At 37.0% G+C, this 26,465-nt stretch overlaps 3 protein-coding genes across 7 annotated transcripts; 2 read left to right on the top strand and 1 right to left on the bottom strand.

Moving 5' to 3' along the window:
* Window positions 1-220: 220 nt before the first annotated feature.
* Window positions 221-5,963, top strand: LOC144208599 (MICAL-like protein 1). Of its 2 annotated transcripts, XM_077734530.1 has the most exons (16): window positions 225-352; window positions 442-662; window positions 969-1,017; window positions 1,206-1,347; window positions 1,561-1,607; window positions 1,705-1,847; window positions 2,161-2,669; window positions 3,166-3,211; window positions 3,767-4,205; window positions 4,328-4,453; window positions 4,705-4,831; window positions 4,913-5,003; window positions 5,070-5,143; window positions 5,377-5,491; window positions 5,576-5,622; window positions 5,733-5,963. In XM_077734530.1, exons 2-16 carry the CDS (start codon window positions 493-495, stop codon window positions 5,855-5,857), a joined length of 2,250 nt encoding a protein of 749 aa, XP_077590656.1. In that variant the 5' UTR covers window positions 225-352; window positions 442-492; the 3' UTR covers window positions 5,858-5,963. The 2 variants fall into 2 exon arrangements, with proteins under 2 accessions (XP_077590657.1, XP_077590656.1); XM_077734531.1 differs by having other exon boundaries at window positions 221-662; window positions 4,331-4,453.
* A 784-nt stretch (window positions 5,964-6,747) lies between these two features.
* Window positions 6,748-8,401, top strand: polr2f (RNA polymerase II, I and III subunit F). Its single transcript, XM_077734578.1, has 5 exons — window positions 6,748-6,894; window positions 7,074-7,143; window positions 7,303-7,433; window positions 7,659-7,730; window positions 8,029-8,401. Exons 1-5 carry the CDS (start codon window positions 6,875-6,877, stop codon window positions 8,117-8,119), a joined length of 384 nt encoding a protein of 127 aa, XP_077590704.1. The 5' UTR covers window positions 6,748-6,874; the 3' UTR covers window positions 8,120-8,401.
* Window positions 8,402-12,196: 3,795 nt separating this feature from the next.
* sox10 (SRY-box transcription factor 10) lies at window positions 12,197-24,917 on the bottom strand. 4 transcript variants are annotated; one of them, XM_077735209.1, is made up of 5 exons: window positions 18,511-18,720; window positions 15,380-16,172; window positions 14,805-15,067; window positions 14,309-14,494; window positions 12,197-14,221 (listed from the first exon to the last, which is right to left on the bottom strand). In XM_077735209.1, exons 2-5 carry the CDS (start codon window positions 15,808-15,810, stop codon window positions 13,713-13,715), a joined length of 1,389 nt encoding a protein of 462 aa, XP_077591335.1. In that variant the 5' UTR covers window positions 15,811-16,172; window positions 18,511-18,720; the 3' UTR covers window positions 12,197-13,712. The 4 variants fall into 4 exon arrangements, with proteins under 4 accessions (XP_077591335.1, XP_077591334.1, XP_077591333.1 ...); XM_077735208.1 differs by lacking the exon at window positions 18,511-18,720 and adding an exon at window positions 24,797-24,917 and having other exon boundaries at window positions 12,197-14,494; XM_077735207.1 differs by having other exon boundaries at window positions 12,197-14,494; window positions 18,511-18,718.
* Window positions 24,918-26,465: the final 1,548 nt, after the last annotated feature.

The following is a 26,465-nucleotide window of genomic DNA, read 5'->3' as shown; positions in this document are numbered from 1 at the left end:
AAAGTTTATTACTCATTTGAACATATGTTTCTTTAATTTGTTGGTTAGTTGATGACATTGAGTGACAGTGAGTGAGTGATGAGTGAGTCATTATCATCATCACCATCAATAAAAATCATCATGAAAAGATGTACTATTGGCCTACTGTATAATTAAAAAAAAAATTGTAAGATGAGTTTGTCTCCCTCCTGTGGCAACTATTATGTTGTTCACCTAGTATGGAACAGCAAGATGGATGGACAACCACCGAGAAGATATTTCTCTATTCAGTTTGCTACCACCTCTTGTAGATTTCACCTCACCTGAACATTGTTCACACCGTTGCGTGTATGCTGTGACAGAGTCTTGACGCGTAAGATCAACTTTTGTGAATGTTTTGAATCTTGCAAAAACTTGGTTTTCCAGTGCGCTAAATGTAGCCTGAGAGATGCTTTGCTTTCGACCTCCACGTTGTTATGTTGATGTACGTCACGCTGACCCACATCTCGTGTCATGAGGTCCCGTGTCCCACATGACACGATGGCATCGAAGGATACTTTATTGAAGTGGTGCAGCCAAATCTGCACATTTTACCCACAAGTGGAAATCAATAATCTGTCCACTTCATTCCGAGATGGACTTGCATTTTGTGCCATCATTCACAAACACCGCCCAGATCTCATGTGAGTAGTACTGTTTTTTTTCTTTAATTGTGAAGGAGGAAATCTCTATTTTGGGGCTGCAAGTGTTTGCATTCCACCAAAAACCTCAGTTTGCCCTCGCATGCTGTTTAATCTGGATTAAACATTGACTGTGAATGGGACTAATCTCTTCACTATAATCTGCCACTTTGACATCTTCTCGTCCCTTTACACAAAATTGGATTACTCTGAATTGCTCTGTTGTTACAATGGAATAGAGACAGCTCATTTCTTCTGTCATTTGTATGCTTGCTATTAACTTTTCCCCCCTTATTTACCTTTCTCCAGAGATTTCAGATCCCTCTCTAGAGCCAATGTTTACGAAAACAACCAACTGGTGAGTTACTATTTGCACCCAATGGAAACATATCATCTGAACAAACATGTTATAACACACTCAGTGATTAAAAAAAAAACATGCACGCTGGCTTAATAGTCTGCAAAAGATCACTAGAGATGTGACATTCTTAAATATGGCCCAAAAATCGATTTCCTAAATCTGGTGTTATATGTCTTTTTTTTCAGGCCTTTGAGGTTGCAGAGACAAAACTGGGCATTCCCGCTTTCTTAATTCCTAAAGAAATGCTTACCAGTGAGGTGCCTGACTATTTGAGTGTCATCACCTACATTTCACAGTATTACCACTACTTCAACAAGCCTTTTAACGGTGTGTGAGCAATCGTACTCTCTTTTAATTTGAAACCAATATTAACAATATTAATTGTATCTATTGTGACCCATACAACAATTATACGATGACATTTTCTCATTAGTCATGACCAATATCGTGGCTACCACATATCCTTACGAGGAATCGTGGGACAGAAGATGAATGAATAATCATTATTCATCATTGACATTTTCTCTGTTGACTTTGCAGCAAGTTCTTCCAGTTTGAGGTTAAAACACATCACTTCATCCAACAAGGTGACAAAAGAGTAAATCTTCAAATGTATAGAAAGAATTATGAGTCAATATTATCATCAATATTTTCAAAATCTCATGTTTCTTTTTATTTCTCCAGCATTTGCCTTCAAAACTCGCCAGTGAAGAAAATCCTTATTATGAAAGAAGTCTTCATAGTTTGTGTCACTTTTGCATCAAACCTGTTTATCTCATTCAGAGACATGCGATCCATGGGGAGATATGGCATCGAAGTTGTTTCAGGTGTGCTTACTCAAATAATCTTATACTGTAGAATGTAGGGGGAAAAATATCAAATATAAGGTAAAATGTAGTTTATGTATTTTTTTTACATTAAAAGAAATGTGAAAAGCATAAAATAACATAATATTAATGTGGATTTTCATACATTTTTGACTGAAAATCGTAGTTGTGTAAATGTAACATTGTTATGTTATATACTGTAATTGACATGTAACCCGAATCAATGGTGGTCACCTTTACTCATTGTCTGTACATTTTTCAAATATGTAAAGACTTATTGTGACATTTAGACTAACAACCCTTTATCTTTCAGATGCCAAGTATGCCACGGCACCCTCGCACCAAGCTTTTACATTCCAGGAAAGGATGCTGGCTCTTTTATCTGTTGTGACCACATAATAAGAGCATTTCATCCTGACGAAAAGTTGAAGTTATGGGATGACTGCCTTCATCTAAGCGGATTGACTCTCAACAGCGTCTCTACGTACTTTGAAAAAACAAAGTCACCTGACAGACTCCTTGATAAACCACTGCCAATAGAGCAAACAGCACAGCATGAGTCATCTGATATGCAGAGAAGAATGTCAAAGCCGCCATCTCCGTTTCCAGGACGCATGGAAGAGAAAAATGATGGCAAGGATGAATCAGATCTGGCAGGAAACTACGAACAGGAGGAAATCACCAACTCGGAGGATTTCTCGGAGTTCTCGTCGTCATTTGTTCAAGTAACTGAAGAAAGTAAGCAGCTGGCATCAGAACAGACGCCAGTTTCTGTCCTTGAACCCTTAACTCAAACTTCCCAAACAGTGAACAGCACCTCAGGTAAAGAAACACAGTTTTATTTGATAGTAGCAATCTAGTTTTTCTCGTTATATCTGGTAAATAAATTCAATTCCAAACAGGTGGAAACAAATAAAAGGCTAAGTTAGAATGATCTTTTGCTATCCAATATCATATACAAGTATTCAGTATCGATACTTGGATAATTCTCAATATGTTTGACAATATTTAGATTAGATTAGAACTTTATTTCATACCGTATTCGGGAAATTTCTTGGTGGAAGTAGCAAGAAAAACACAAGACACACAAGACAATGTAGAGCTAGTTAAAAAAAATTGAGCCTACTAAGCATATAAGCAAAAGAATAAGACAATTCCACAAAGCTGAAGAGTTTGCATGTTTTTCAATGCATAAATTACTGTTTTCCTGGAAATAATTTTCTTCAAACATCTTATTTAGTTCTCATTACAGTTTGAGGCTGCTGTGAATCAAATATTCATATTTTTTCCCCCAATGTTTTTTTTTTATCTTATACAGACAAATCCACTGGTCAAAGTCATTCTTCCTATTTTTCACCTGACACGTAAGTTAACAGATACATTAATTTTTTTGCAATGTACAATAAAGATTGTCCTCCAAGTTTCACAAGAGGGAGGGTGATTTTTTTCCTGGCCCGATTTTGATTCAGTAAATATTCAGCTTATCTGCCTTGCAAAAATTCCAGTCTCTCATAAATATGGTTTACACACATGCTAAAAAAAATGGTAAAACTCTTCAATTCAACCCACTATGGTTCCTAATAGGTGTGTTACAAATTGTTTAAAATAATGTCTTAGTCTTATAATTATTTAAAAGAAATATTGTACTGAAATATGCTCATAGTCTTTAAAACCCATAGTTTTTCAACAAATGTATTTTTCCATTTAAAAATTGCTTGTTTTACGCTTTGAATAACGGCATGGTCATATATCACAGATTAGTTTTCTGACCTTTGTAGCGATAATTATTGTTTATTAGATCACTTATATTGTGAACCTTGTATCAGTCTTTATTGTGAAAATGGAGGAAGCTCATTTATGGATTGTTGTAACTCTTGAGAATCAAAACACTAGTCAAAACTATCCTTGTTGTCCAACAGGAGACCGAGAAATCTTGTCAAAACAAATCACCCATGGCTGGGAATCATCCATCCCGGACCATGGACACAATTGCCCCCAGTTCAATCACCAGGACCCCCTACTCATTCCAAACGTGATCCAAATGGCCAGGTGTATTGGTACAGACCAAAAGTCATTCCTCCCAATCCTTTTAGCGAAGACCTGGAGGAGAAAGATGCAGTCAAAATGGGACTTCATTTCAAAGACACTCATATGAGAGCTAGCACTCATATCAAATGTTCAGATTTGGGGGCAATGAAGAGAAGTAATGAATCCCATCCAGTGACTCCTATTGTCCCCCAAACGAAAAATTATATTCCCATTTTGACAAGAAGTCTCTCTGTGCCAGTTGTCCCATCGACGAAACTCCCGTCTGACATGACAGAAGAGAGGAAATCACATTCTTCAACACTGAGTGAGGTAAAAAAAAGGACTTAAAATGTATAGATTAGCACATGTTGTTGTAGTAAAGGTTTTTATTTTATCTTTCATGAACAGGCACATAAACATTCATTTTTGGCATTTATTATTTTCTATTTTAGCAGGTTTGCAAAAAGAAGGAACATTTTGATGCAAGAAATGAAATGACCAAATCAAAGACACACCAGGGTCTCACATCTGGACGGGCCCCTGCTCCAGGATATGGGTTTCCACTCATTAAAAGGAAGGTGTGTTTCTTGAATTAAGACCACTATGCACATTTCTTTTAACCCATACATGGAAATCAGGTAACTCATTGGCTGCCATTGACGAAATTCGGAGGGTTGAATCTCCCCTCTCATTCAAAAAATAAATAAAGTTTAGAGTGCTATTGTTATTGTTTTCAATCAGTTTTATACAGTCAAACACCCTGAATTAATGTTCCAACCAATCGCAGGGGAGAAGGAGAGAGAGAGAACTATTATTTATTATTTGACAGGTGAAGGCAGACCAGTATGCGTCTGCAGCAGATCTACAGGAAGAAATGAAAGAATTGAAGAAACAGCTGGAGGCAATGGAAGAAAAAGGGGTCGAGTTGGAGAGAAATCTCAGAGAGTGCAACAATGGTTGATTCGCCATTTCCTTTCAAATCAAATTTCTACTGTAAATGAATAAATACTAAAAGCACTTTGTTATTGATAATCTAGATGATGAAGAAGATCGTCTAGTGACCGAATGGCTTGCTCTTACTCAGGAAAGACAAATACTGATGCGACAAGATACTGAACTGGTTTATCTGTAAGTAGCCTTTGGGACTCTCATGGGACTAGCAAATTATTGAAATTCATTTTTTTTTTTTGGCAGGGCCAAACAGAAAACATTGGAAGAGAGCCAAGCCGATGTGGAATATGAACTTCGACGTCTTCTCAATAAACCTGGTAAGATTATTTCCTGTCATGCAGTGATGCAGACTTTCATTTAGTATTCATTGCTGATGTATTAAATATTGTTCTTATTTCTTTGTCTGTTTGTTTTTGTTATTTGTGCACTTTGGGGTGAAGCTTTAAATCTCATTACACTTGTATAATGACATTAAAAGCATTTAATTCATTTTAAAACTATTTGTGCTAGCATAGGATCATTTTTTGATCAATTTTTTTTGTCATTTCAGAAAATGTCTGGAGTGAAGAAGATCGAAGTCAGGAGCAAAATCTAATGGCTGAGCTGCTTGTTATTATCGAGCAGAGGAACCAGATTGTCAGCATTTTAGATCAAGATAGAAAAAGGTAGATTGAGAACAGATCATATCAGCATAGATTTCTTTTTTTTTACATGTAAAAAGTCATAATGCAACACGGTTTCCAAATCAGGGAGCGACAAGAAGACGTATTTTCAGAAGGGATGCAGTCCAACCAAGGTTACAATGTATTTTATTTTGAAAATGAAAGATTTTTTTCGTACATTTTCAGAGTTTATGTAAATATTTGACTAATGTTTTGTCTGCATTTTGGGCTGGTTACTTCTTAGAGCTCCAGAAAGAAGAGTTGAAAGAGTTCAAGAAGTCAAAAGGAAAATTCAAGGCCTCCAAGGTTTTTAAGAAGTTCAACCAGAAGGGAGAACGCACCAAAGACTCTGCGGAAAACACTATGTAAACACCATGAAACGTTCTAAAACAACAGAATAAATTATTCTTGTACATGATGACACGTTAGCTTTATCCTACAATGCTGTCGCATAGGCACAAATAAACAATTTGAAAAAAAATAACAAAAATCCAGTTTCCTCTATTCAACTTTTGTGGATTATGATGAACGAGTAACACATATATACATACAAAAACACAATTTTCAGCAAGAACATAGATATTTTTATATATTTAGAAACTTTCAACATAATATTGGCAGCATAATCAACAATGTATAATTTATGGGGAAATTAGTTTACTCTTTTTTTGCACATAAATAACATTAAATATGAGAGTATACTGTGGTAATTTCAGCAGTTAAAAAAACAAAAGCAAATGCAAACTTTAACAACACACTGAAATTAATGATTTATCTCCTTAAAATTTCCATGATGATCATTTACTGAGAGGAAAATAACCTTTATACATGTTTTAATGGAGAAAAAAAAAGGAAGTATTGGTAAGAAAACACTAGATGGCTCTAATGTGTCAATAAACCACTGTATGTATACAGTAGCATTACATTTTAAATACTGTACATGTATTATTATTTTAATAATATATGTGTTTTCATTTAAATAATATAAAAAGTTATGAAAGAGATAACTTTCATTCAGACCAATATTTGGTTTTACAAATTCCAAATATCGATCTAAATAATATATATAATATTGAAATATTGAAATGTATAACCGTGCTTTTATTCGTGTTAAAATTAAACTTTATTTCCATTTTTTGTCACCCAATAAACTTTCCATTTGCAACGACACCCTCCCTTGATGAAAATAAGAATATTAATTGAAAACAAATGACCAGAAACAAATATTAAAACTGTATTGTTCCGGACTGTTTATACGGTGCGCAGCGGAACCGGAAATGAACAGCTCGCCGTCCTCGCGCGTGTTAATGTTTACAAAAAACAGCAACCAGTGCTGAAAGTCATATTAACGATTAATTTGACATATTTGCGAATCAGTAAACGAATATGTCGGACAACGAAGATAAGTAAGCAATTTATCATACTGGTTTTAGAATCGCGATTATTTTAAAAGAAAAAGATAAGAGATGAGTGCTTCCTGTGTGGCTGCTTAATATGTGACTGTAGTGGTGAACTGTGATCGTGTTTTTGCTATAGTTAATCATTTTCTGGTACTTTTATTTACTACTACTTCCATTTGTTTTAGTTTCGACGATGGAGATTTTGATGATGCCGAAGAGGATGAGGGATTAGATGATTTGGAAAATGCAGAAGATGTAAGTCAAACTCTGTGTGTAGTAATATTTTGGGTGGGCGTTAGAGACTAAATTATATCACTATACTTTTTTTCCCCCAATAAACGGGAATTTGAGTAAAAAATGTTTATTTTAGAGGTCCCTGATCGTCCATCTTTTGCCAATGTGTCTTGTGAATAGGAAGATCGGGAGCACGTACAAATACTACCGGCAGGGGAGGGTCAGCAGGCCAACCAGAAGAGGATAACAACATCATACATGACCAAATATGAGCGAGCCCGTGTTTTGGGAACGAGAGCTCTTCAGATAGCGTAAGTGTTTTTAACCAAAATATTGTAACTGGATATACAACATGTCAATATGAATATTTTAATACATTGAGCAACCCAAACTGTATAAAAGTGAATATAAAACCAATGTGGAGTTGTACACTGCATCTTGGCCAAAGTAAACAGGAATACATGTTTGAATGACTTGTCTTAGAGACTGGACAAATGACTCATTTAAAAGTTTTTCTTTCAAATTTCACATAACAGGATGTGTGCACCAGTTATGGTGGAGCTGGAAGGAGAAACGGATCCCTTACAAATTGCCATGAAAGAGCTCAAGTGAGTATTATGAGTGTGTGTGTGTGTGTGTAACAAAAATGTTCTTCTAATGGTATTAAACCATTGGAATATGTTGGATTTACACTTTTTTGCCATAAAGCTACAGGTTGATTAGAATTTTTTTTTACAGCATTACTTATACATTTGGTCTACAAACATACTCCAAAAATATATTTTGTTATTCAGAGTCACTACACACCGCTGTTTCATCATGATTGATCTTGATCTCGATTGGTCTTGTCAGTTTGAACCACAATAGATCACATTCATTAGCCTGCCTTCTTTTCTCGTCCACTAGATGCGGTAAGATCCCCATCATCATCCGCCGTTATCTTCCAGATGGAAGTTATGAAGACTGGGGCTGTGATGAGCTGATCATAAGCGACTAAGCTACTACTTTTGCTAGCTATCCCTCCCTCTATCAGCACATGTACGCCTGGGGTGCTCTTCTTTTCTTTTTCTTATTTTTTCATTCTTCCGAATTATAAAGCCAATCTTTGATACAAGGTATCAAACACTGAACCCATTGTACTGCCTGTTTCATCCACATTATGAGGGAGCTCTTCAAAATGGGAAAGTACCGTAAATATTTGTTTTAGAAAATGAAAAACTTTATTTGTGAGATGTGACTGTAAACCTGTTTCAATGTTTGGAATAAACTTTTTGAAGTACTTTTGCCTTTTGTAGTGTTTAAACAATAACCATACTAAATGTTATTGAAAGTAGTTAGTATTCTTGTATATTAGGATATATGGACAATGAATTAGAGCATACAAAATACAAAAAATGACATTTGCAGTACAAAGATGGAGAAGAAGAATGACAAAAACATTTATTTGGCTAGTTGTTTTAGAATATCCCAAATTGGTTTTTAAAAAATGTACAATTACTGTTTTTTCATCTCTTGTTTTCTGAATCGCTTCACTCAGTGGTTGCAGGACGATTTTACAGAATGTTTTCACAATTGGACCTATGGTTGTTACTTTGTTTCCTGCCTTGATAATGTTTTTGTAGCTCATTCCAGATATGCAAAGGTCAAAAAGTCCTCACAGGGCTCTTTTGTTCTTACCCATATTGGAGTTTGGAATCAGTCTGATTCTGTGAAAATTACAGTGGTACCTTTAATTAGGAAATTAATTTGTTCCAGAAGTGGTTTTGTAACTTGGATTTTTCGTAAGAGGAGATACATATTACATGGAAATGCTGTAATTTGTTCCAATTGTTGTAAGGTGCCCAATGCTATCCCCAAAACCTTTTTAAATGATAAAAGTATATACTAATTTTAATGATACATATGTGGAAAAAATAACAGTATTTACACTTCTTATATAAAACACTTCTTTGAACTCGCACATGGAATAACAAGAAATCCTTAAGAATACTGTAGCATCAATTACATATATCCCCCAATGAGACAAATGAATTAAAACATATTCCATTTTCCATGGTAAGCTGGGCTAGGCTCCAGCACCCCTAAGATCCTTGCGAGGATAAGCAGTTCAGCGTAAAATGAATAAAAAATAAATTATATATATATATATATATATATATATATATATATATATATATATATATATATATATATATATATATATATATATATATATATATATATATATATATATATATATATATATATATATATATATATATATATATATATATATATATATATATATATATATATATATATATATATATATATATATATATATATATATATATATGTGTGTGTGTGTGTGCGTGTGTTTTCTCAAATGCTTTTTACTGTACATATATTTATTTGTTCAGACACCAAGGTATTAGAGGATGTACATGAGCTAGTTACTCATTGTTCTGATGCTCTCTGCTGCCAAAACGTTATTCTTCTGTAAAAACATGCACAAAGCAGACACAGTCTCTCTATTGTTTGGGAAAAGAGGTTGTTGGCAATAACTAGGTCAGTGTATGGAGCTAGATAGGGCTTTGACTACTGTTTCATCAGCATCAACAGAAAGTCTACACAGTCCTCCTCCACTATTCAACTTATTGGGTACCATTAACAGGCACCCAGTCCTTTTGAACTGGGAGAATTGTGAGTGACCGAACTTTCGTACTGGTCACAAAAACATTACTACATACATGCAGAGCAGTGGGGTGAGAAGAGACGCGTGGTTGGATGTCTACCAGGAGGATTGTGTTGACTAACCGTTACAAAAGTTAAAAGCAAAACAACAGACAAGAACTTTGTGGCGATCTTATTTGTGACAATGTTACAATGAATCCACTTTATGCCGGTTGTGACGGTTTTGGTATATAAGATTTGGGATAAAAGAAGATGACGGTGCTTTGGGCAACTGTGGCCTTCTTTCAAGGCCATGTGACAATCAGCTGCACCAACCACGGTGAGGACAAGCATCAGGGTGCCCACAGCTACGGATTCTGCTAATATCTTTAATCTCACAACTGCACGCCATTGATTGCTACATACCAACATTTGTCATTACTCATCCCTCTATTTAGTCACACGTTTTTTTTCTTCCTATTTTCAAAGACTGTTTGTTTCTGTTCAATCTCCTCTGATTTGGCTTAAAAACCCATCACAAGTTATACCCTTCTGAAAAGAAATATTTACTTTGATCCAAGATATCATGTTGTACAACATCATTTTTTTGTGTTGTTTAAAAAAGGTACACTTATGGATTACTTCACAATTCTGTGTGGAGTGGGCATTTTCCGTGTAGGGTTCAGTAATTTGGCCTTTATCTGAAAAAAATTTAATATTGCTAATAAGACAGCACATTTTTTGTAGAGTAATGACATTACATTACATTTTTGTAAGAGTAGTATGTAATGGGTAATATATTTCCCCCCCAAAAAACCAAAGGAACTAACTCTAACATAACTAAAATTAACAACACATGAATTTCAGGTCCAAAAAAGCAAAATATTTGCACCTTATGAGATTTGTAATTTTATAATATAGTATTTTGGTTGCACTCCAAACTGCACAATTATTAGTATTTGAACTTTGGAGCTCCAATAACAACATTTCTTGTCATTTGTTATGTCCTGTCGTATGCAACAAACTTTAAAAAAGAAAATAACTCTGATAAAAGGGCTTTGAATATTGCGTGTAGTTAAAGTGGGTCAACAGTGGCCCATGTGCTCGTCACAAGCAAGTCCCAATGAAATGAAGCTATTAATTGTATTAAGTGCTTTTACACAAATTTGTTGACTTAACCAATGAAAATCCACTTTTCAGGTCATAATAGATTTTTGGCCTAACTTTGTCCAAAACGTCTCAGGACTGGTCTCGCAAAGATATTTTCTGAAACGGTGTCTGTTCTCGTGATATATCGTAGTTTGGGTTAGAAATCCATTGTACCCCTCCTCCCATGTCGTGGCAGGGTACATGACTGGGTGTAGTCTTTTTTGCTTTTATTGTCACATGACTCGCGGTTAGGTCCTTTTGCAGATAAACACTTTTTAATGCCATTAGGGTGCAAGCTTTTTTTGAATAGACGAGGGCAAATAGCAAATACAGCAGACGAGATGAGAACACTGAGGATGGAGGGCTATCAGGAGGGGTATGGGGGTCTATGTTGGGGCAGTATGAGAGTCTCTTTGTATCCTGGTGAAGTGACAGGCCAGCCAGGCAGCTATGGGCAATGCTCCCCTCATTGCCCTGTTTCTCTGCTCCCCCTTTAGTTCCCTTTCAATGGATGGCTTTGTTTTTGCCCAGCCGATTAAATAGAGAGAATTAAAAGTCAAGCTTAAAGCACAAATTCACACATGCACCGAGTAAATCATGCTAAGGCCTCATGAGTTCTGTCATCAATATCCACTTCCAATCTTAAGTTATTACCAATGATTAAATTGACGTGAGACGCATATTCGTCCTTATAGAGCGTTTTTTTCTCTTATATTATCATTTCATTATTGTATTTAGTTTTATCTACTATGTTGAGGGTGATTTGTAGGAAGAGACATGATTGTCAATATGGTTAACGTAAATAAAAACTAACATTTTTATTTAAATGGTCATAAAAAATTAAATGGAAAAAGTCATAAAACATGATATACTGCAGTCGCACAATTTAACTCTTGGAGTTTACATTTTAAAAATGAATAAATAAGTTCAAATAGTATGAATGCAAAATTTAGAAAATTACAGAATAAAAAAAATCATAAAATGACTTTAAAAAGAAGAAATAAAAGTCTTTTTTCAAATCTATAATTGAAACTGAGACTATTGGCTATGAATGCACATATTTTAGTAAATCAATAGCAGATTAAATATTTGCGAAACGTCTTTAAATCTATTTTATTTTATATAAATATATATTAGAAGGGCCTTCATTCATTATGCATCCTAAATATAAAATCAGGCAACAAGGGGTTACTCGGCTACAGAGAATAAAAGTGACAAAAAAAGAACCAGACTATATTTGTTGTAAAGCAAAGTTTATTTCAAAAGAGTGCAAACAATCATCCTCACTTTGAACCTTTAAAACTTTACAAGCAACAATGCAGCCTCCTCAAATCTCCTTCAATCAAAAATAACAATAAAATCAATGACAGCATTTTCATAAACAGTAAAAGAAAAAAGTACAGAAGTTGAATAAAAGTGATGTATAGAAAATGGAGAAGACGAAAAGAACAAGGCTGCATGCGACAGGAGTGAAAAAAACGTATTTAAAATGATACATTGTGATATATATAGATATAGCAAACAAAGACATTTCGTTAACTTTTAAATTTTGTTAAAGGGAAGCTGAAGGTATGTGTGATAATGACAGAAAATATGAATACATATGCAGTAGCTTAATAAGGCCCATTAGAATGTGTTTCTTTAAAATGTAAAGTATTAAAAGCAAGAGTGAAAAGTAAGGCGCAGTGATTAATAGTTGTACAGTATCGCTAAAGTACATTTTTGCAAAGGCCGTTCATTCTCTGTATGCAGCAATGTTTTGTCAAAATTGGCTTTTAGTGCACAATTTTATGACGTTAAAACAGACTTTTTGTGGAAATAGTAAAGGCATCGATATACAAAAGGATGAAGATAATGATTAATCTTGTTACTCAAGTGTTTATTAAATATAAAAATCAGGGGTCTTCGTGAATCCATCAAATATTAACTAAATTACTATTAATAAAAGGTTTGACACCCTTAAAGATGTAATGCCAATTGGCAGTAACCTATTCTACATAGTAATTATGTAAGGTAGCTTGGAATGTCATTGGGAGAAACTGATATCATTGCAGTTTCTTTGTTACACATTCATTGTTTTGGCATCAAATTTTGGTGAATTTACACATTTGTCACAGTACAAAATATGTACAGTGTATGATTTGTACGATAAAAATAATGAGGAGTTTAACTCTTGACAATGACAATACATAAAAACACAAATACAAGGAAATATGAGCAAATCATGCTCTATGTTGCCAGGTTATGATATCGAACCTGACATGAGAATGGGTTGTCACGTAAAATAAATAAAATATTGAAACACTGATTGATCAAGGGTCAAAACCTTCACGTTCTGTTTTGATTTAGAATTTGTTCATTCTTGTATGAATCAGGATCAACTTTTTCTACTTTCTTACATCCACGCCGGGAGTCACCATGCCTTCAGGGAGCAAGATATAATAATTTAGCTTGGAGCGGTAGACATTTTGCTGCTGCAAATCTAATGCGAACCTGACTTGTACTTGTATTGCCACCGCAATCACTTTTTACCGCAGAATTGAAAGCACCGACCAATCGCAAAATGCTTTTTAAAAACGCCACGCTCCAAATTCTGCCTTCACCTGTGACAGCATTTCTGGACCTGGGCGAGAACATTCCAGGGATTTCTCCCTGGTGCCTCCCCAGCCGACTCCCCCAGTGCCAGCCCACTCCCTCCAGCCCGGACCGCTTTGGTCAAAACCCCTGCTGCTTCTCGGGTCGGGCGCCGGGGCTGGACCGGCACCAGTGTCCTCTGGTCTCGTTATCTGTCATGGCCGCGACAGTGTAGTGTAGACAGGCTGTTCCCAGTGTGTGGGACTGTGGGACTGTGGTACACTGGACTGGTCAGTGATCGCAGTGTACAGGGGCCTCTGGGTGGGCCCCATATACGAGAAAGCAGAGTATATGCCTGTTGCCTGGCTAGGGTGGGTGTAGTATGACCCCGAGGCCTGTTGGTCAGCGTACTCTGCAAACTGAGCCCTGGCTGCCAAGGAGGGGAAGGCAGCGCTATAGTGAGGGAGGCTTAGGGGGGTATAGGTGACGTGGGAAGCCCCTGTAGCCCCCTCTGAGAAGTGAGCGCCTCCGGCTTCACTCTTGATTTGGGCCTTAGACGGGTCTGAATTCAGAGGGGAGCCGTGATGTTGTTGCGGCGGCTGCTTGCCAAGCCAGGCGGTAGAGTGTCCACTGGCCGCTGCCAGAGCTGAGGAGATGCCGTAGGTATATTGAGACGTGGTAGTTATGGGCGTCGCTGCTCCCGAAGCGGCACTCTGCCCGATCCCTGGATGGCCATTGGGGGGAAGGTACTGGTCAAACTCATTGACATCAAAAGGCTCCATGGTGGCCATCACGTCATTGCTTATCTCACCGATGTCCATATTGCCAAAGTCGATGTGAGGCTTTGCAGACCCTGCGCCATCTGAACAACCCTCTGCTCCCATTTGGCCACGGGAGACCCCGTTGCCCAAAGCCTCCCTCTTTCCATCCCCTGCCCTCCCAGACTGAAGTTCTGTCTTGGGTGTGGTTGGTGGTGTAGGAGGACTATGGCTGTGACCTGAAAACAGATAAAGGGATTTGGTTCAAGCTATTGAATCAGAGTGAAGGTCAGGTTACAGTAGGACATTTTAAACCAGTTTTAACCTTAATTAATCGGACATATTTAACAGTTGAAAGATCTCACAACACACAACAAAAGTATTACAATAATCAGAATAAGAATAAGTATATTTATGATTTGTAGTCAAGGAAGACCAATGAAGTCAAATTGGATCCACCATGGCACAGTAATGTGCTGGTTTCACATGGGTTGTAAATCATTCTCAATGGAATACTGGTGAGGTGGTTCGAGGGAGCCGGCAGCCCACCTGCAGCATGATGGTGATGCCCATCTGCCAGAGCGGACCCAGCTCCCCCAGTATGGACCACATCCAGATGGAGGCCCTTGTAGTTGCATTGTCTGATCTCACCCTCCAAATTGCCGTCCGCGTCACTTCCTGACCCCGAACCATTTTTTCCATTCTTGCGGCGCCGGGGCTGGTATTTGTAGTCAGGATAGTCTTTCTTGTGTTGCTTTCTCAACCTCTCCGCTTCTTCGATAAAGGGTCGCTTATCACTCTCATTAAGAAGCCTTGGATAAAGAAAAAAAACATTGTGAATCATGTAGAAATGACTTTTTTTAAGCATAATCTCCAGGTTTGTCAAGGAATAGATTACAGAAAAGGGTATGGCATGCTAATATCTTATGTCAGAATACCAGGAGCCTTTAACTGAGGAATTAATAGGAAAAGGCTAGTCTATACATGTACAGTATGTAAGGGTGATATATTTAATCACAGTCATTTGTAGGGAAAATTGGTTTAAAATGGCTAACCGCCTGGCACATATAGGCCAACAGTTCAAATAAATCAAGATGTGATCTAGAATGAAGACTCTTGCTCACCTCCAAAGCTTTCCCAGAGTCTTACTGAGCTCGGCGTTATGCAAGTGCGGGTGTTGGTCCGCCAATTTCCTCCGTGCCGCTTGCGCCCATACCATGAAGGCATTCATCGGTCTCTTGACATGCGGTTTGCTCTTACTCCCATTGTTCACGCGCACTGGCATGGGGACGAGCGTCCAGTCATAGCAGTTGAGCACCTGACTGACCGCCTTGCGAATCCCCGCCGGGAAGCGCTCATCTTCATCGTCAGATTTACCAGGAGGGTGACCCATTGCGCCATCATCCAGAACTGCTAGAAGTTGCTGCCTATGGAGGGGTGACTCATCCCCACCGGCACCAGAGGAGTTACCAGGTGATCGGGAATGGCTGTCGTCCGACACTCCTGGACTGAGCTCGACATCTGACAAGCTTTGTTCCTCTCTAGACATCTTCATGAGGATGCCTGAGCTTTTCTGAAAACTACCTGCTGACCGACTGTTGTTTGTCCCTACTTTGATGCACTGATGGGCAGTCCACTGTCGGCGTTTGGGATTTTCAACTTGGATCACTGTTGAATTATAATATAAACTGCCAATCTGTCTCTACTCTCAGCCTCCGTTGCAAAACTCTATGAGGGTTAAACATCAAAGTTCTTTCCATCCGTGTGGTTGGTATCATAGGCGGCTCAGTGCGCACCTTAAACCCCAGTTTACCTGCTAAAGCACAGCTATTTGCCACAAACTCGCCCACCTATCAAATGACTTTCCCGTGTTGCTTTCTTCTGTGACTCCCACGAAGAAAATTCACCAGTTTGGACCTGAAATAGTAGAACTTTAGAATGTTTTTGTTTTGTTTTTTGTTGAACAGGGATTTTAGATAAAAACAACAACAATGCATGTCCACTTGAAAGGTGACTTGGACTTTGATAACATTTGAATGGAGAATATTCCAAAGTTAAAGAACACACATTTAATCATTTGTGGTTTACGTTTTAACAGATTTTTTTGTATTATTTGAGCAAATCTCAGGTGCCTGTTACAACAAATTGATCTTTAGGCACTTAAATTATCTTCTGGCGTTTGCTTACAATTTATTCAAACAAATATATTTTTACTATAGTGGAAGTCAGGAGCCAATTGTCTTAGTGAGGAAGTGACATGTTCATTCCAATGACCCCACAAGGGGTTGGCAAGGGGTGATCCCACCCTTCCCACCAACATTCCCTGTAAATTTACATCCTACTGGCTAATATACTTTACATTCTAATAACTGTACGGTTCTTAGTCTATGCTCATTTGATCCCAAATAACATTAAAAAATACAACAAGCTAAAGTATATCAGTAGGCATTTCCTTAAGTCTTTCGGATTGTTTTCAGCAGTAAAGTCAAAAGGCTCAAGATTTAAATAGTGGAAAACAGGCTGAAAAGTTGAGAAGGAGAAAATACTCATTGGTTGCCCTTGGCAATGGAAACCAATGCTAAGCCAGTTTTTTTTCATGTGTGCTTCTTTGTTGCATATTTGAATATAAATTGGAATGAAAAATGTATATAAATTCTACCACTATTTGGGTAACCTGTTTAAGATATTAATACGCCACTAACAATTAACTAAATTATCAAAAATTATATCCTCAACTATTTTTAAAAGATGGGAGTGACAGTTTGTGATGTTTTATTAGCTCAAACTAAATAAATATATATATTTTTAGTTTTAAATTGCGAGTATTTCACAGATATCCTACATATGTTAGTATCTGTATGTAAAAATCACCCAAGCCAGACCAATCCCCCTAAAATAAACTACTACTGTGAAAGATTTGCCAGTTATTTTAAGGTCCCAAGAGGGAATGATGTGAGGCCGCAACAGCTCAGACGTCAGATTTGCACTGCACTTCTTGAATAAACACGGCCTAACTGTGGAAATATAAACCTCACTATGCTTGGTGTGATTTGACACGGTGTACTTGTTGCACAGGGCTGCGTCTATTAGAGGCAGCAAAATGTGTCCTTGTTTTGTCCATAAGTCAACACCCAGCCCTAACTTTACGCCCACATCAGCTAATGTGCCATGAATCGACATGATACAACCAAATGGTTTGTTTGCCACCTTGTCAGGGAAAACTGCAGCATAATTTGAGCCCTAGCCCACGTCCGGTGACATTATGAAACAAGTTGCCAATTTAACTCTCGGCTTTTTTTTAATGGGGTCATTTAGGTGCTTCAATGATGCCCCACCCTATTCAACTCCTCTAACGTTTTATTGCAATGGTAGAATACTAGAAAATACATTTTACTTTTTCTAATATGACCGATTTGGTGTAAAATTTAAATCAATCCCCCCAAAATTACAAATATTTTGACTTTATCTGTCCTGTGCATGCAAAGGGAATACAAATATGGACAGTGTTGAATCTCTATACACTTTGTTGCATTTATTTTTTACTCAAAATAAATGTACATTAAATTCATCAGTAAATGACTAAATGGTTATAATGTTTTCCTTCTTAAGCAAATTTGTGCATTTTCTTATCGTACATGATCATTTGGAATCAGACCGTTTCAAAAACATTCTCTCATTTTGTTTGCATTGAACACAATGAATTTCATGAAGATGAACTTCACTGTATAGTTCAATTATTTGCTACTAATTTGCTTCTATCTTGTCCAATAAACACAGCTCATGTCGAATTGGTGGTTATTCATACCCACACAACTAACTAACTAATAATAATATGATAAAACCTAATTCAGATTATGAAAATGAGCAAACAACAGTGTTTTAACACAAAATTAATTTAGGTTTAATTTAATATATGACTACTGAACTCCAAAAAGTGTTCTTAGTTCTCACCAAATTTGCAACTAAATTTAAAATAAAACCATCCAAGTGCATCACCAGCTATTTTGACACATCACTAATTAAAAACAATAAATGAACTCACTTTTCACTGCACAATTAACACAATATCATAAACTCCCACTTTGCAATTGATGCATAACAATTTCTTAAATCAATTTTGATAAAAAATAATAATTAAAATGCTCCTAGAAATTTCAACCATTGCAATATTAACTCAAGATGCATGCATTCACCTCATAATGTTAGAAGAAGAAATGACAGATTGAGAGCATTTAGGAAATGCAAAGCGCCTTACTTCAGTACTGAAGAAAAGTTAGAGGTGGCTTAAGCAGGAGAATCCTTCAGTTCCTTTCCACTATGACACTGAAAGCTATCCCCAGCCCCCTCGCTCACTGCACCAGGCTATGAATGCGAGCTCTGTGTGACTGCGATGGGGGCCTTAAAGGGCTCCTTGTAAGAGACCCAGAGTGGAAAAAAATAGTAAAGCAATATAAGAGAGAACGCATCTTAAAGGGACACCAATTGGAGTGGAAAAAACTAGTAGATGATTGGCTGAAAGTCCTTTTTTCACTCCGCCCAAGCGACAAATCAGACCCTCGTGCGTTAATTTGACAGTGCTGCATTTTACGCATCGTTGTGTCCGGGGATTACGCCCACTGGTGGGTGATTGATTGTGGTTCGTGTTTTGTGTATGAATACAGTGTATTATGTTGTCACAAGACAAATTTTAGGATACTTTATAATGAGCACATTGCTTTAAAGCAGGGGTGTCAAACTCATTTTTTTTTTGTCGCGGGCGGCCACATGGTAGTTTCGATTAAATTTGGAGGGTCGTTATGTCTTCCAACTAGGCTGCTAAAATTAATTGATTAATAAATTGACAGCTTTCTCGATAGTGCAAATCAATAGATGATTTCATATTAGTACACATTTTTGCAATTATTGATTTAAAATGAGGAAATAAAATACAATCTTAATTTGAATTTGATCCTAAAACAGAAAGTCGACACTCATGATTTACTTTCCCGGGCCACAAAAAATGATGCAGCAGGCCAGATTTGGCCCCCGGGCCGCCACTTTGACACATGTGCTTTAAAATGAATGCAAATCAAAGTATATTATAATTCAAATGCAGGTTGTCTGTTAAGTCATTCCAATCATAGCCAGAGCCCAGACTTGAACTCTTAATCTCAGAAATGTGAGGCAGAAGGGCTAACCACTCCCACACCGTGCCACCTTGATGATTATCATCAAAACATATAATTAAAGGTAATTTGATCAAATTATTATTGGCCAAAAGGTAGCTCTAAATGACTAATGTTGATATAACATTCATGGAACCAAATAAATTCTACCAAAATTGTTGCTACATATCTCTTAATAAAAGAAAACCTCACAATAGTCACAGGCTTTATTACTTTAAAAAGATTCAAAAGAAAACAACCTTGAATGATAATTAACTCATTGGCCCATAATGATTAATATCATTGTCAATGGCAACCAATAAGTTAGCCAACAAAAATCCGACCTTATTTTCTGTATTTTGTTTCAATTATTTAAAAAACAACAGAGAAAAAGTTCCATTTTCAGAATATGAGTCACTGTCTTTTAACAGTTCATTTAAGGCAGGATTTGTAATAATCTTATCCAAGTGTGTTTATGCTTTCTTGTACATTTACTGTATGAAATCCATTCAACAGGCGATAACAGGCACTTATGAAAGATTGCCAGTTAGGAATGAGTGCTTCTGTGAGTGTGGTTTCTCAAAACGGGAGCAGCACCGCACGCGTTCAAAAGCAAACAGTCTCAGTTCAGATAGAGAAAGGCGCAAGGAGAGGCTGCATGGACACATTTGGAAACAAACACAGGCGCTGTTCTTTGCCAACAAAGACGCCCTGTCCCTTGCCATGCGACCCAAACTAAAGAAAACTCACTTTTTTTGTTGTTGTTGTTGTTGTCTTGGGTTGTTGAGTTTGACAGAGGAATTCACATTTTGATTCTCTCTCCCTATTACTTGCTCCTTTGTGTTTTTTATTCATGTCAGGTGGAGGATAATGTGATTTAAAAATAGTCCTGTTTATTATTTCTTTCATTGTATTGATTTCTATTTGCATCCTATTAAATAAACTACATCAAAATACTTCTATACCAGTTTTATACAAGTGCAAATGCAAATTTGGCCTCACTTTTTAAATGAAAATCAACATTACAGAAGCAGGGAAACAAATTTGTTTGTTTTTATTGCAGCTTTCATTTAAAAGCTTTAATTTAATAACAATTTAATGACACACAAAACACCCAATGTTTATATTTGTAACAGTATGCATTGTGTATGGATATTTTTATACTATAGATTTCATTTTCTGAACTGCTTTATCCTCACTAGGGCCGCGGGGGGTACTGGAGTCTATCCCAGCTGACTTCAGGCCAGAGGCAGAGGACACCCTGAACTGGTGGCCAGCCAATCGCAGGCCACGAGAAGACAAACAACCATTCACACTCAGAGTCATACCTAGGGGCAATTTAGAGTGACCAATCAGCCTACCATGCATGTCTTTGGAATGTGGGAGGAGCCCAGAGTACCCATAGAAAACCCACACATGTATTTGGAATGTGGGAGGAGCCCAGAGTACCCATAGAAAACCCACCCATGTCTTTGGAATGTGGGAAGAGCCCAGAGTACCTGTAAAAACCCACACATGTCTTTGGAATGTGGGAGGAGACCAGAGTACCCGTAGAAAACCCACACATGTCTTTGGAAAGTGGGAGGAGACCAGAGTACCCAAACAAAACCCACACAGACCCGGGCAGAACATGCAAACTCCACCCAGGTGGACCGACCTGGATTTGAACCCAGGTCCCCCACTGTGAGGCCGGGTTGTATCGATACCGTAATAGAGAAAAGGTCCATATCATGATAGGAAATTGTTTTTCCATATCGGCCAGCACTTGTTAGTTAGGGTGCTTAGAATCCGACAATGGCGTGTTGCTAATGGTGTGCGCATGTGCGTTTGTGCATGTGTGCATGTGGTGCTTAAATGAATAGCCCATTGTGTATGCTTCATATCTCATCTGGGCTGCCAAAGGAAAGAATCCTGTTACTTCCACTGGTGACTATGGGGTAACATTCGATGGAAAGTGATACATAGAGTCAGAAGGGATGTATGGTGTTGCTTGCAAGGGAGAGCAGAGCAAAGTTCTCAGTGCTGTCAGGGGTTTGCTCTTTGTGACTCATTTTAAATATACTTTTCTGTTACTTCACTCATGTTTTGGCCTATGACGCGGATAAACAAAATGCCAGTAGGAGTTAAAGGAATTAAAATAAATACTGCAGAGATAGCAAAGACACAGGATATTATGAAGCATAGATCTCTGTAAAGTAATAACACCACACTGAATCTTTAAGAAGAATATGTATCCAGTTCAGGGGTCGGGTACCCAAAATTTTGAAGGCGCCATATTGGACAAAAAAAACAGTAGCGACAATATTAAGCCTTATATAAGCCTCATAATGAAGGGAACACATGCTGTATGTATGTATATTAGCCTACTATCAAAATTACTAAGTTGGCTTCAAATAGGATTTATAATTTATAATTATTTTCCAAGATGACGCCGTCATGCGGAAGCCAGTGGCAGTAGTTCTGTTCACTCTTATTTGTTTTTCGTGTTTTACAGCCCGTCTATCTTTTTTAAATGACATTTTAATATTTCTTAATACACTCCTTTTTACTTTACTTTGTACTTTTTACTTTCATGATGAATGATGAGTATGTTAATACTTTAGGCCTTTTTTTCTGTTTTTATGTTTCATATGTACTGTTAACGGATGCACTTTTTTATATGTATTGTATCTTGTGCTGACCCGGCCCATCTGTCCAATTTTTAAACTCAATGTGGCCCCCGGGCCAAAAAGTTTGCCCACCCCTTGTTTAGGGTGTAGTCTGCCTTTCACAAAAAGCCAGCTGTTATCACAGATCACCTGTTGTAATATTTTCAATTATATTTTTAAAGTTTGATCAGACACACTACAAGACAGCTAATATTCTGCCAGATCTTTGCCCTTTTTCTGCTGGTACTTTCCCAGAGAAATCTGCAGACAACAGCTGATAATGTGACGTGCATCTCCAAAATAGATTTTTAATTGCCAATGTTCTTCTTGGTTTGGGAAATCAATTATCAAACTCAAAGAAAGGGATTAGGAAGGTGTGGTTATCACCCCAAGGGCTTGAAAAATTCCATGAACAGTACAAAGTAGAATTATTTGTCCAAACGTAAAAAAAGTCAAAAAAAAGACCCCAAATCCCCATAAAATGTATATTTCTTTTACATTTTGGTGACAGCATGATTGGTACTAGTAATCTTAAAATTTTAATCCAAGATCCCATACTTTTTGTGAGTGGTGGACAATTATGCTGTGTTTTTAATTGATAATTTACTGAAAATGTCCTTAATACTTCATTTATGACTCTTGTTGAAGGTTATAACCTTTTTTTTTTAAATTTTTATCATTTTGATTGGCAAGTTTAACTGCAGCTGCGAGATACGAACAACAAAGTTCAAGCTGGATTTAATAAAAAAATAGACGGATCAATTGGGTCTTGATTAGCTCGCAACAATCAATCCCATAATCAACCTATATCTACCATTTTACATACATTGAATGTGTGAAGGGTTATTATCTTTCAAATGTAGATGTCTGCATGTTCTATCAAGTTGAATGCTCTTCTGTCGGAGTGAAAATTGTGAGCCGGGTTGGTGGGCGAAGGACGACAAGATTGAGTCATTAGCTCGGACATTTAGAAAATGATGTGCAAGAATTTTGCTGCAAACAAAGTCTTCCTTTGTTGGGATGTTTCTGCATCTCATCTAACTGCTGGCCTTTTTAGAAACAGCCACCATTTGCCTTTCCAGAAAAAAACTGCTGTATTTTATGGATGTTTTTTTTAAACAAATGTGCCTCAGGATTCCACATTTGTCTTTGAGTGCAATTTTGCAAAAAGTTATTTAAATCTTCTCATTGAATGGAAACTGAAAGGATATGTAGATTTTGATGTTCTGGCTTTTTTGTCATGTGACTGTAAGATGATTTGATTAGTTATGTTAAACATTTGAATGAAAATAATCCAACAAATGTTAGGATAAGATATGGAAAAAAAGAATCTTAAAAAAGAAAAAAGTCACTTTCTAATCATGAGTTTTTCACAGAACATTGAATTAACCAGAGTGAATGGGTGGGGGCCTCGGGGGTCTAAGGCTGGCTTCCCGCAAAGATGCCTGCATGAAAGAGTTTGTTGTTGGCTACTGAGAGAGGGAGATGAAAAGAGGAGAAGGAGACGGTAAATTTGTCGGGTGACGCTCTCCTCTTCCATGGCCTTCTTGCCCTGCGGCTTTGCCTGGCTTTGCCCATGTGAGCCAGAGTTCAATTGCAGGACCCACAGCTGCTTGATCAGACTGACACCAACAAACAAACAAACACCAACTTTAGAAGCAACTACTTATCTCGTCCTAAATCTAAAATGGAAGAGTTTTACCGTGAAAAGTCCAGCTTTGTACTAGAAAAGGCTCATAGCCATTTGTTTACCTACTACGAGTGCAGGGAGTGGGCGAACACATAGCTCTCGAGCCGCATTTGGCTTCTGGTCGAAATGAATGTGGCTCTTAGCTTCTTATCATTTTTTGTATATACTGTGGCTCTTTGCCTCATTTCATTTTATTCTCTCTTAAAACAGACTCAAATTCATCAGGGACCATTAAAAACAAATGATCAATTAATAAATCTGGCAGATTGGATTTATTTCAAAAGTATTTTGGACAATTTCCAAATAATTACCAATTCAATATTGGATCTGAAAAAACAACAACAAATGATACTATTGGTCAATACTCCACATGGGTCTTTCAATAGTAAGACAATGGTCCAAAAATAATATGGGAAATCTGTATTCAATGATCATTTGCGTTGTGAAATGTTTACTAAATCATTCTATACTAGTACCCGTAAAAAACACGACACTGGCATTAGAACCTTCCTTGTTCCTAGTTTGCTTTTGAATCCAAAAATCCATCTTTCCTATACTTCTACAAGTGCAATTGCCACAATATAAACTAAATTAGACTCTATTTCACCTTGACAAAATAGTTAAAATATATAAACTGTATCCAAGAGAGAGTCATTTAATAAAAATGTTGCAACCTTGAGCATTTTTCATAGTTAAATGTGTACTTTTGCCTAAATAAATATAAACATAAAAATAAAGATTTGATACAAAAACTCAGCCATCAAAGGTCAGAATACAAACCATTTCCATATACAACAAAACAAACCAAACAAAATTAAAAAATGGTCCCCCTATTCTAATACATTTGGACCTGAATACAAAAAAACAGGTCCTCCTGCTCCACAATGGGTCATTTTGAGACTACGGGGTGACCTTGGCAGTCATTGGAGGAGAAGTGCAAATCCCAAAGGAGAGATGGTGCACTTCCGCAAGTGTGGAAAACACACACGCATGCACACATATGAATATCCCGTAATTAGCATGCTAACACGCAGTTAAATATCTGATACAAAGACTCACTGTTCGGCCTCTGCTGCTCCCTTGGTAGACAATGCACAATACAGAGCCCATGGGAGCCCCCCGAATCACCCTAATAACCGTTGTGACCCAGCAGAGCTCCTCCTATTTAACCATTCCACCCATGACTCTCATTCACTCACTGACCCGTTAATGAAAAGCCGATAGCCTCCGGGCCGGTTTCTGCACAGCTTGCCCCTTCCTCCCATGTTTCTCTCCTTTCATGTTTTTCACCGGCAGATATGCGCTTCCTGTCCTCAAATGTCCAACTTACTGCCGGTGCATGGGAACGGCCATCAGTTGGAGATCAAAACAGGTCACATCTTGGGAGAGAAACTTGCTCATTTTGTTAAGATCCGAAAGAAAATGGAGAGAAAATCACAAAGTAGGTTTTGGATTTAATTGCCGTGACAAAAAATGACATTAGATTTGGATTTGAATTATTTGTTTATCATTTCTTACCACTGGAAAAGTACTGTCTGGTTTGAAAGGGAAAAAAATCTCATGACCAAGTGGCATTTTATATCAAAATATTGACCACCAATAGACGATCAACCTATGGTTGACCCTGCTCAACATCCTGGTACAATTCTCAACTACACGAGTGTGTTGTGTGGCCGATACAATCTGTCAAAAAGCTTACATTTTTTCACCAATCTTTAACCTTTTCTGGAATACTAGTATTGGACTAATAATAGGGGCAATCCTACATTGCGGTTTTTCGATTATCATAGACATGTCTGGTCTACATTATCCACGATATTTGAGGGATTACTGTAGTGAACTTTAAACCTCCTTTTCAGCTAGTATTTTTGAATTAGTTAGTTATTTTTACACTTAAAATCTTACCCATTATAAAGAAATGATGACATTAAAAGCTTACATAAATATTAGATTATTCTTTTAAATGTATTAAATATTATTTTCATGTCATTATATTTATGAATGGATACCATGTCAACAAAAGGGAAATTAATGAAATGAACATACTTGTCATGGCCCAAAGTAACACTATATTAAGCAAAATTTTTTTCGTTGTGTTTAACTCAATAAAAGCCATTGACAGCAATAGACGACCAATCCATTTTGACTTGGAGGGGCAAATGAAGAATTAATAGTTTGTGCATCAAAGTGTTATGGTATCAATTATAGATATATATCTTATCTCATTTTTCAGAGTAACCCCAAAACTACTCATCTTGTTCAGTACAACAGACCTATTATTAGTCTTAAACAAATAGTAAATAATCATTTTGAGTTTAGTATCTATTACGTTAGTATTAACAATGGTGGTATCTCTACATGAGTCAGATAGATGTTAGGCCTAGAGCTTTTCGTTAATGTTTGAGTCACAAGACAGTACCCTCATATGCGCCCCCTAGAAAAACGAATCAGATGTAACTATGAGGAGAGTCGTTTGTGAATTGACAAAATGCAGTATTCAGCTCACCCTTTTACACATTTCCCCTCTGCACAGCTTTTATATCCTTTCGATACATACGACTGTTCTTACAACAATGTCTAGAGATTTATGAAATGATTTGAATTATAGGTACTTTTCTATTACAAAGTTAAGGTACTTGGAACCTCAAACATTAAGAAAATGATGACGACACAAATTGTGGTGATGTTGTTTAATCAAAGTTATAAAAATGACATTTACAATTAATTT

Source organism: Stigmatopora nigra, chromosome 15 (genome assembly GCF_051989575.1).
Source record: "Stigmatopora nigra isolate UIUO_SnigA chromosome 15, RoL_Snig_1.1, whole genome shotgun sequence".
NCBI classification, from domain to species: Eukaryota; Metazoa; Chordata; class Actinopteri; order Syngnathiformes; family Syngnathidae; genus Stigmatopora; species Stigmatopora nigra.
The sequence above is the reverse complement of the archived record's forward strand: the minus strand, read 5'-3'. Positions and strand labels throughout refer to the sequence as shown.

Bases quoted from the DNA above. Each gene is read 5' to 3' on its own strand.
- sox10 (XM_077735208.1), bottom strand. From the start codon at position 15,810: ATGAAGATGTCTAGAGAGGAACAAAGCTTGTCAGATGTCGAGCTCAGT. The intron at 15,068-15,379 runs GTGAGCAAGAGT...TCTTTATCCAAG, and splicing joins ACTCTGGGAAAGCTTTGGAG to GCTTCTTAATGAGAGTGATA. The intron at 14,495-14,804 runs GTGGGCTGCCGG...ATCTGTTTTCAG, and splicing joins GCATCACCATCATGCTGCAG to GTCACAGCCATAGTCCTCCT.
- polr2f (XM_077734578.1), top strand. From the start codon at position 6,875: ATGTCGGACAACGAAGATAA. The intron at 6,895-7,073 runs GTAAGCAATTTA...CATTTGTTTTAG, and splicing joins ATGTCGGACAACGAAGATAA to TTTCGACGATGGAGATTTTG. The intron at 7,144-7,302 runs GTAAGTCAAACT...TCTTGTGAATAG, and splicing joins ATTTGGAAAATGCAGAAGAT to GAAGATCGGGAGCACGTACA.
- LOC144208599 (XM_077734530.1), top strand. From the start codon at position 493: ATGAGGTCCCGTGTCCCACATGACACGATGGCATCGAAGGATACTTTA. The intron at 663-968 runs GTGAGTAGTACT...ACCTTTCTCCAG, and splicing joins AAACACCGCCCAGATCTCAT to AGATTTCAGATCCCTCTCTA. The intron at 5,144-5,376 runs GTAAGATTATTT...TTGTCATTTCAG, and splicing joins ACGTCTTCTCAATAAACCTG to AAAATGTCTGGAGTGAAGAA.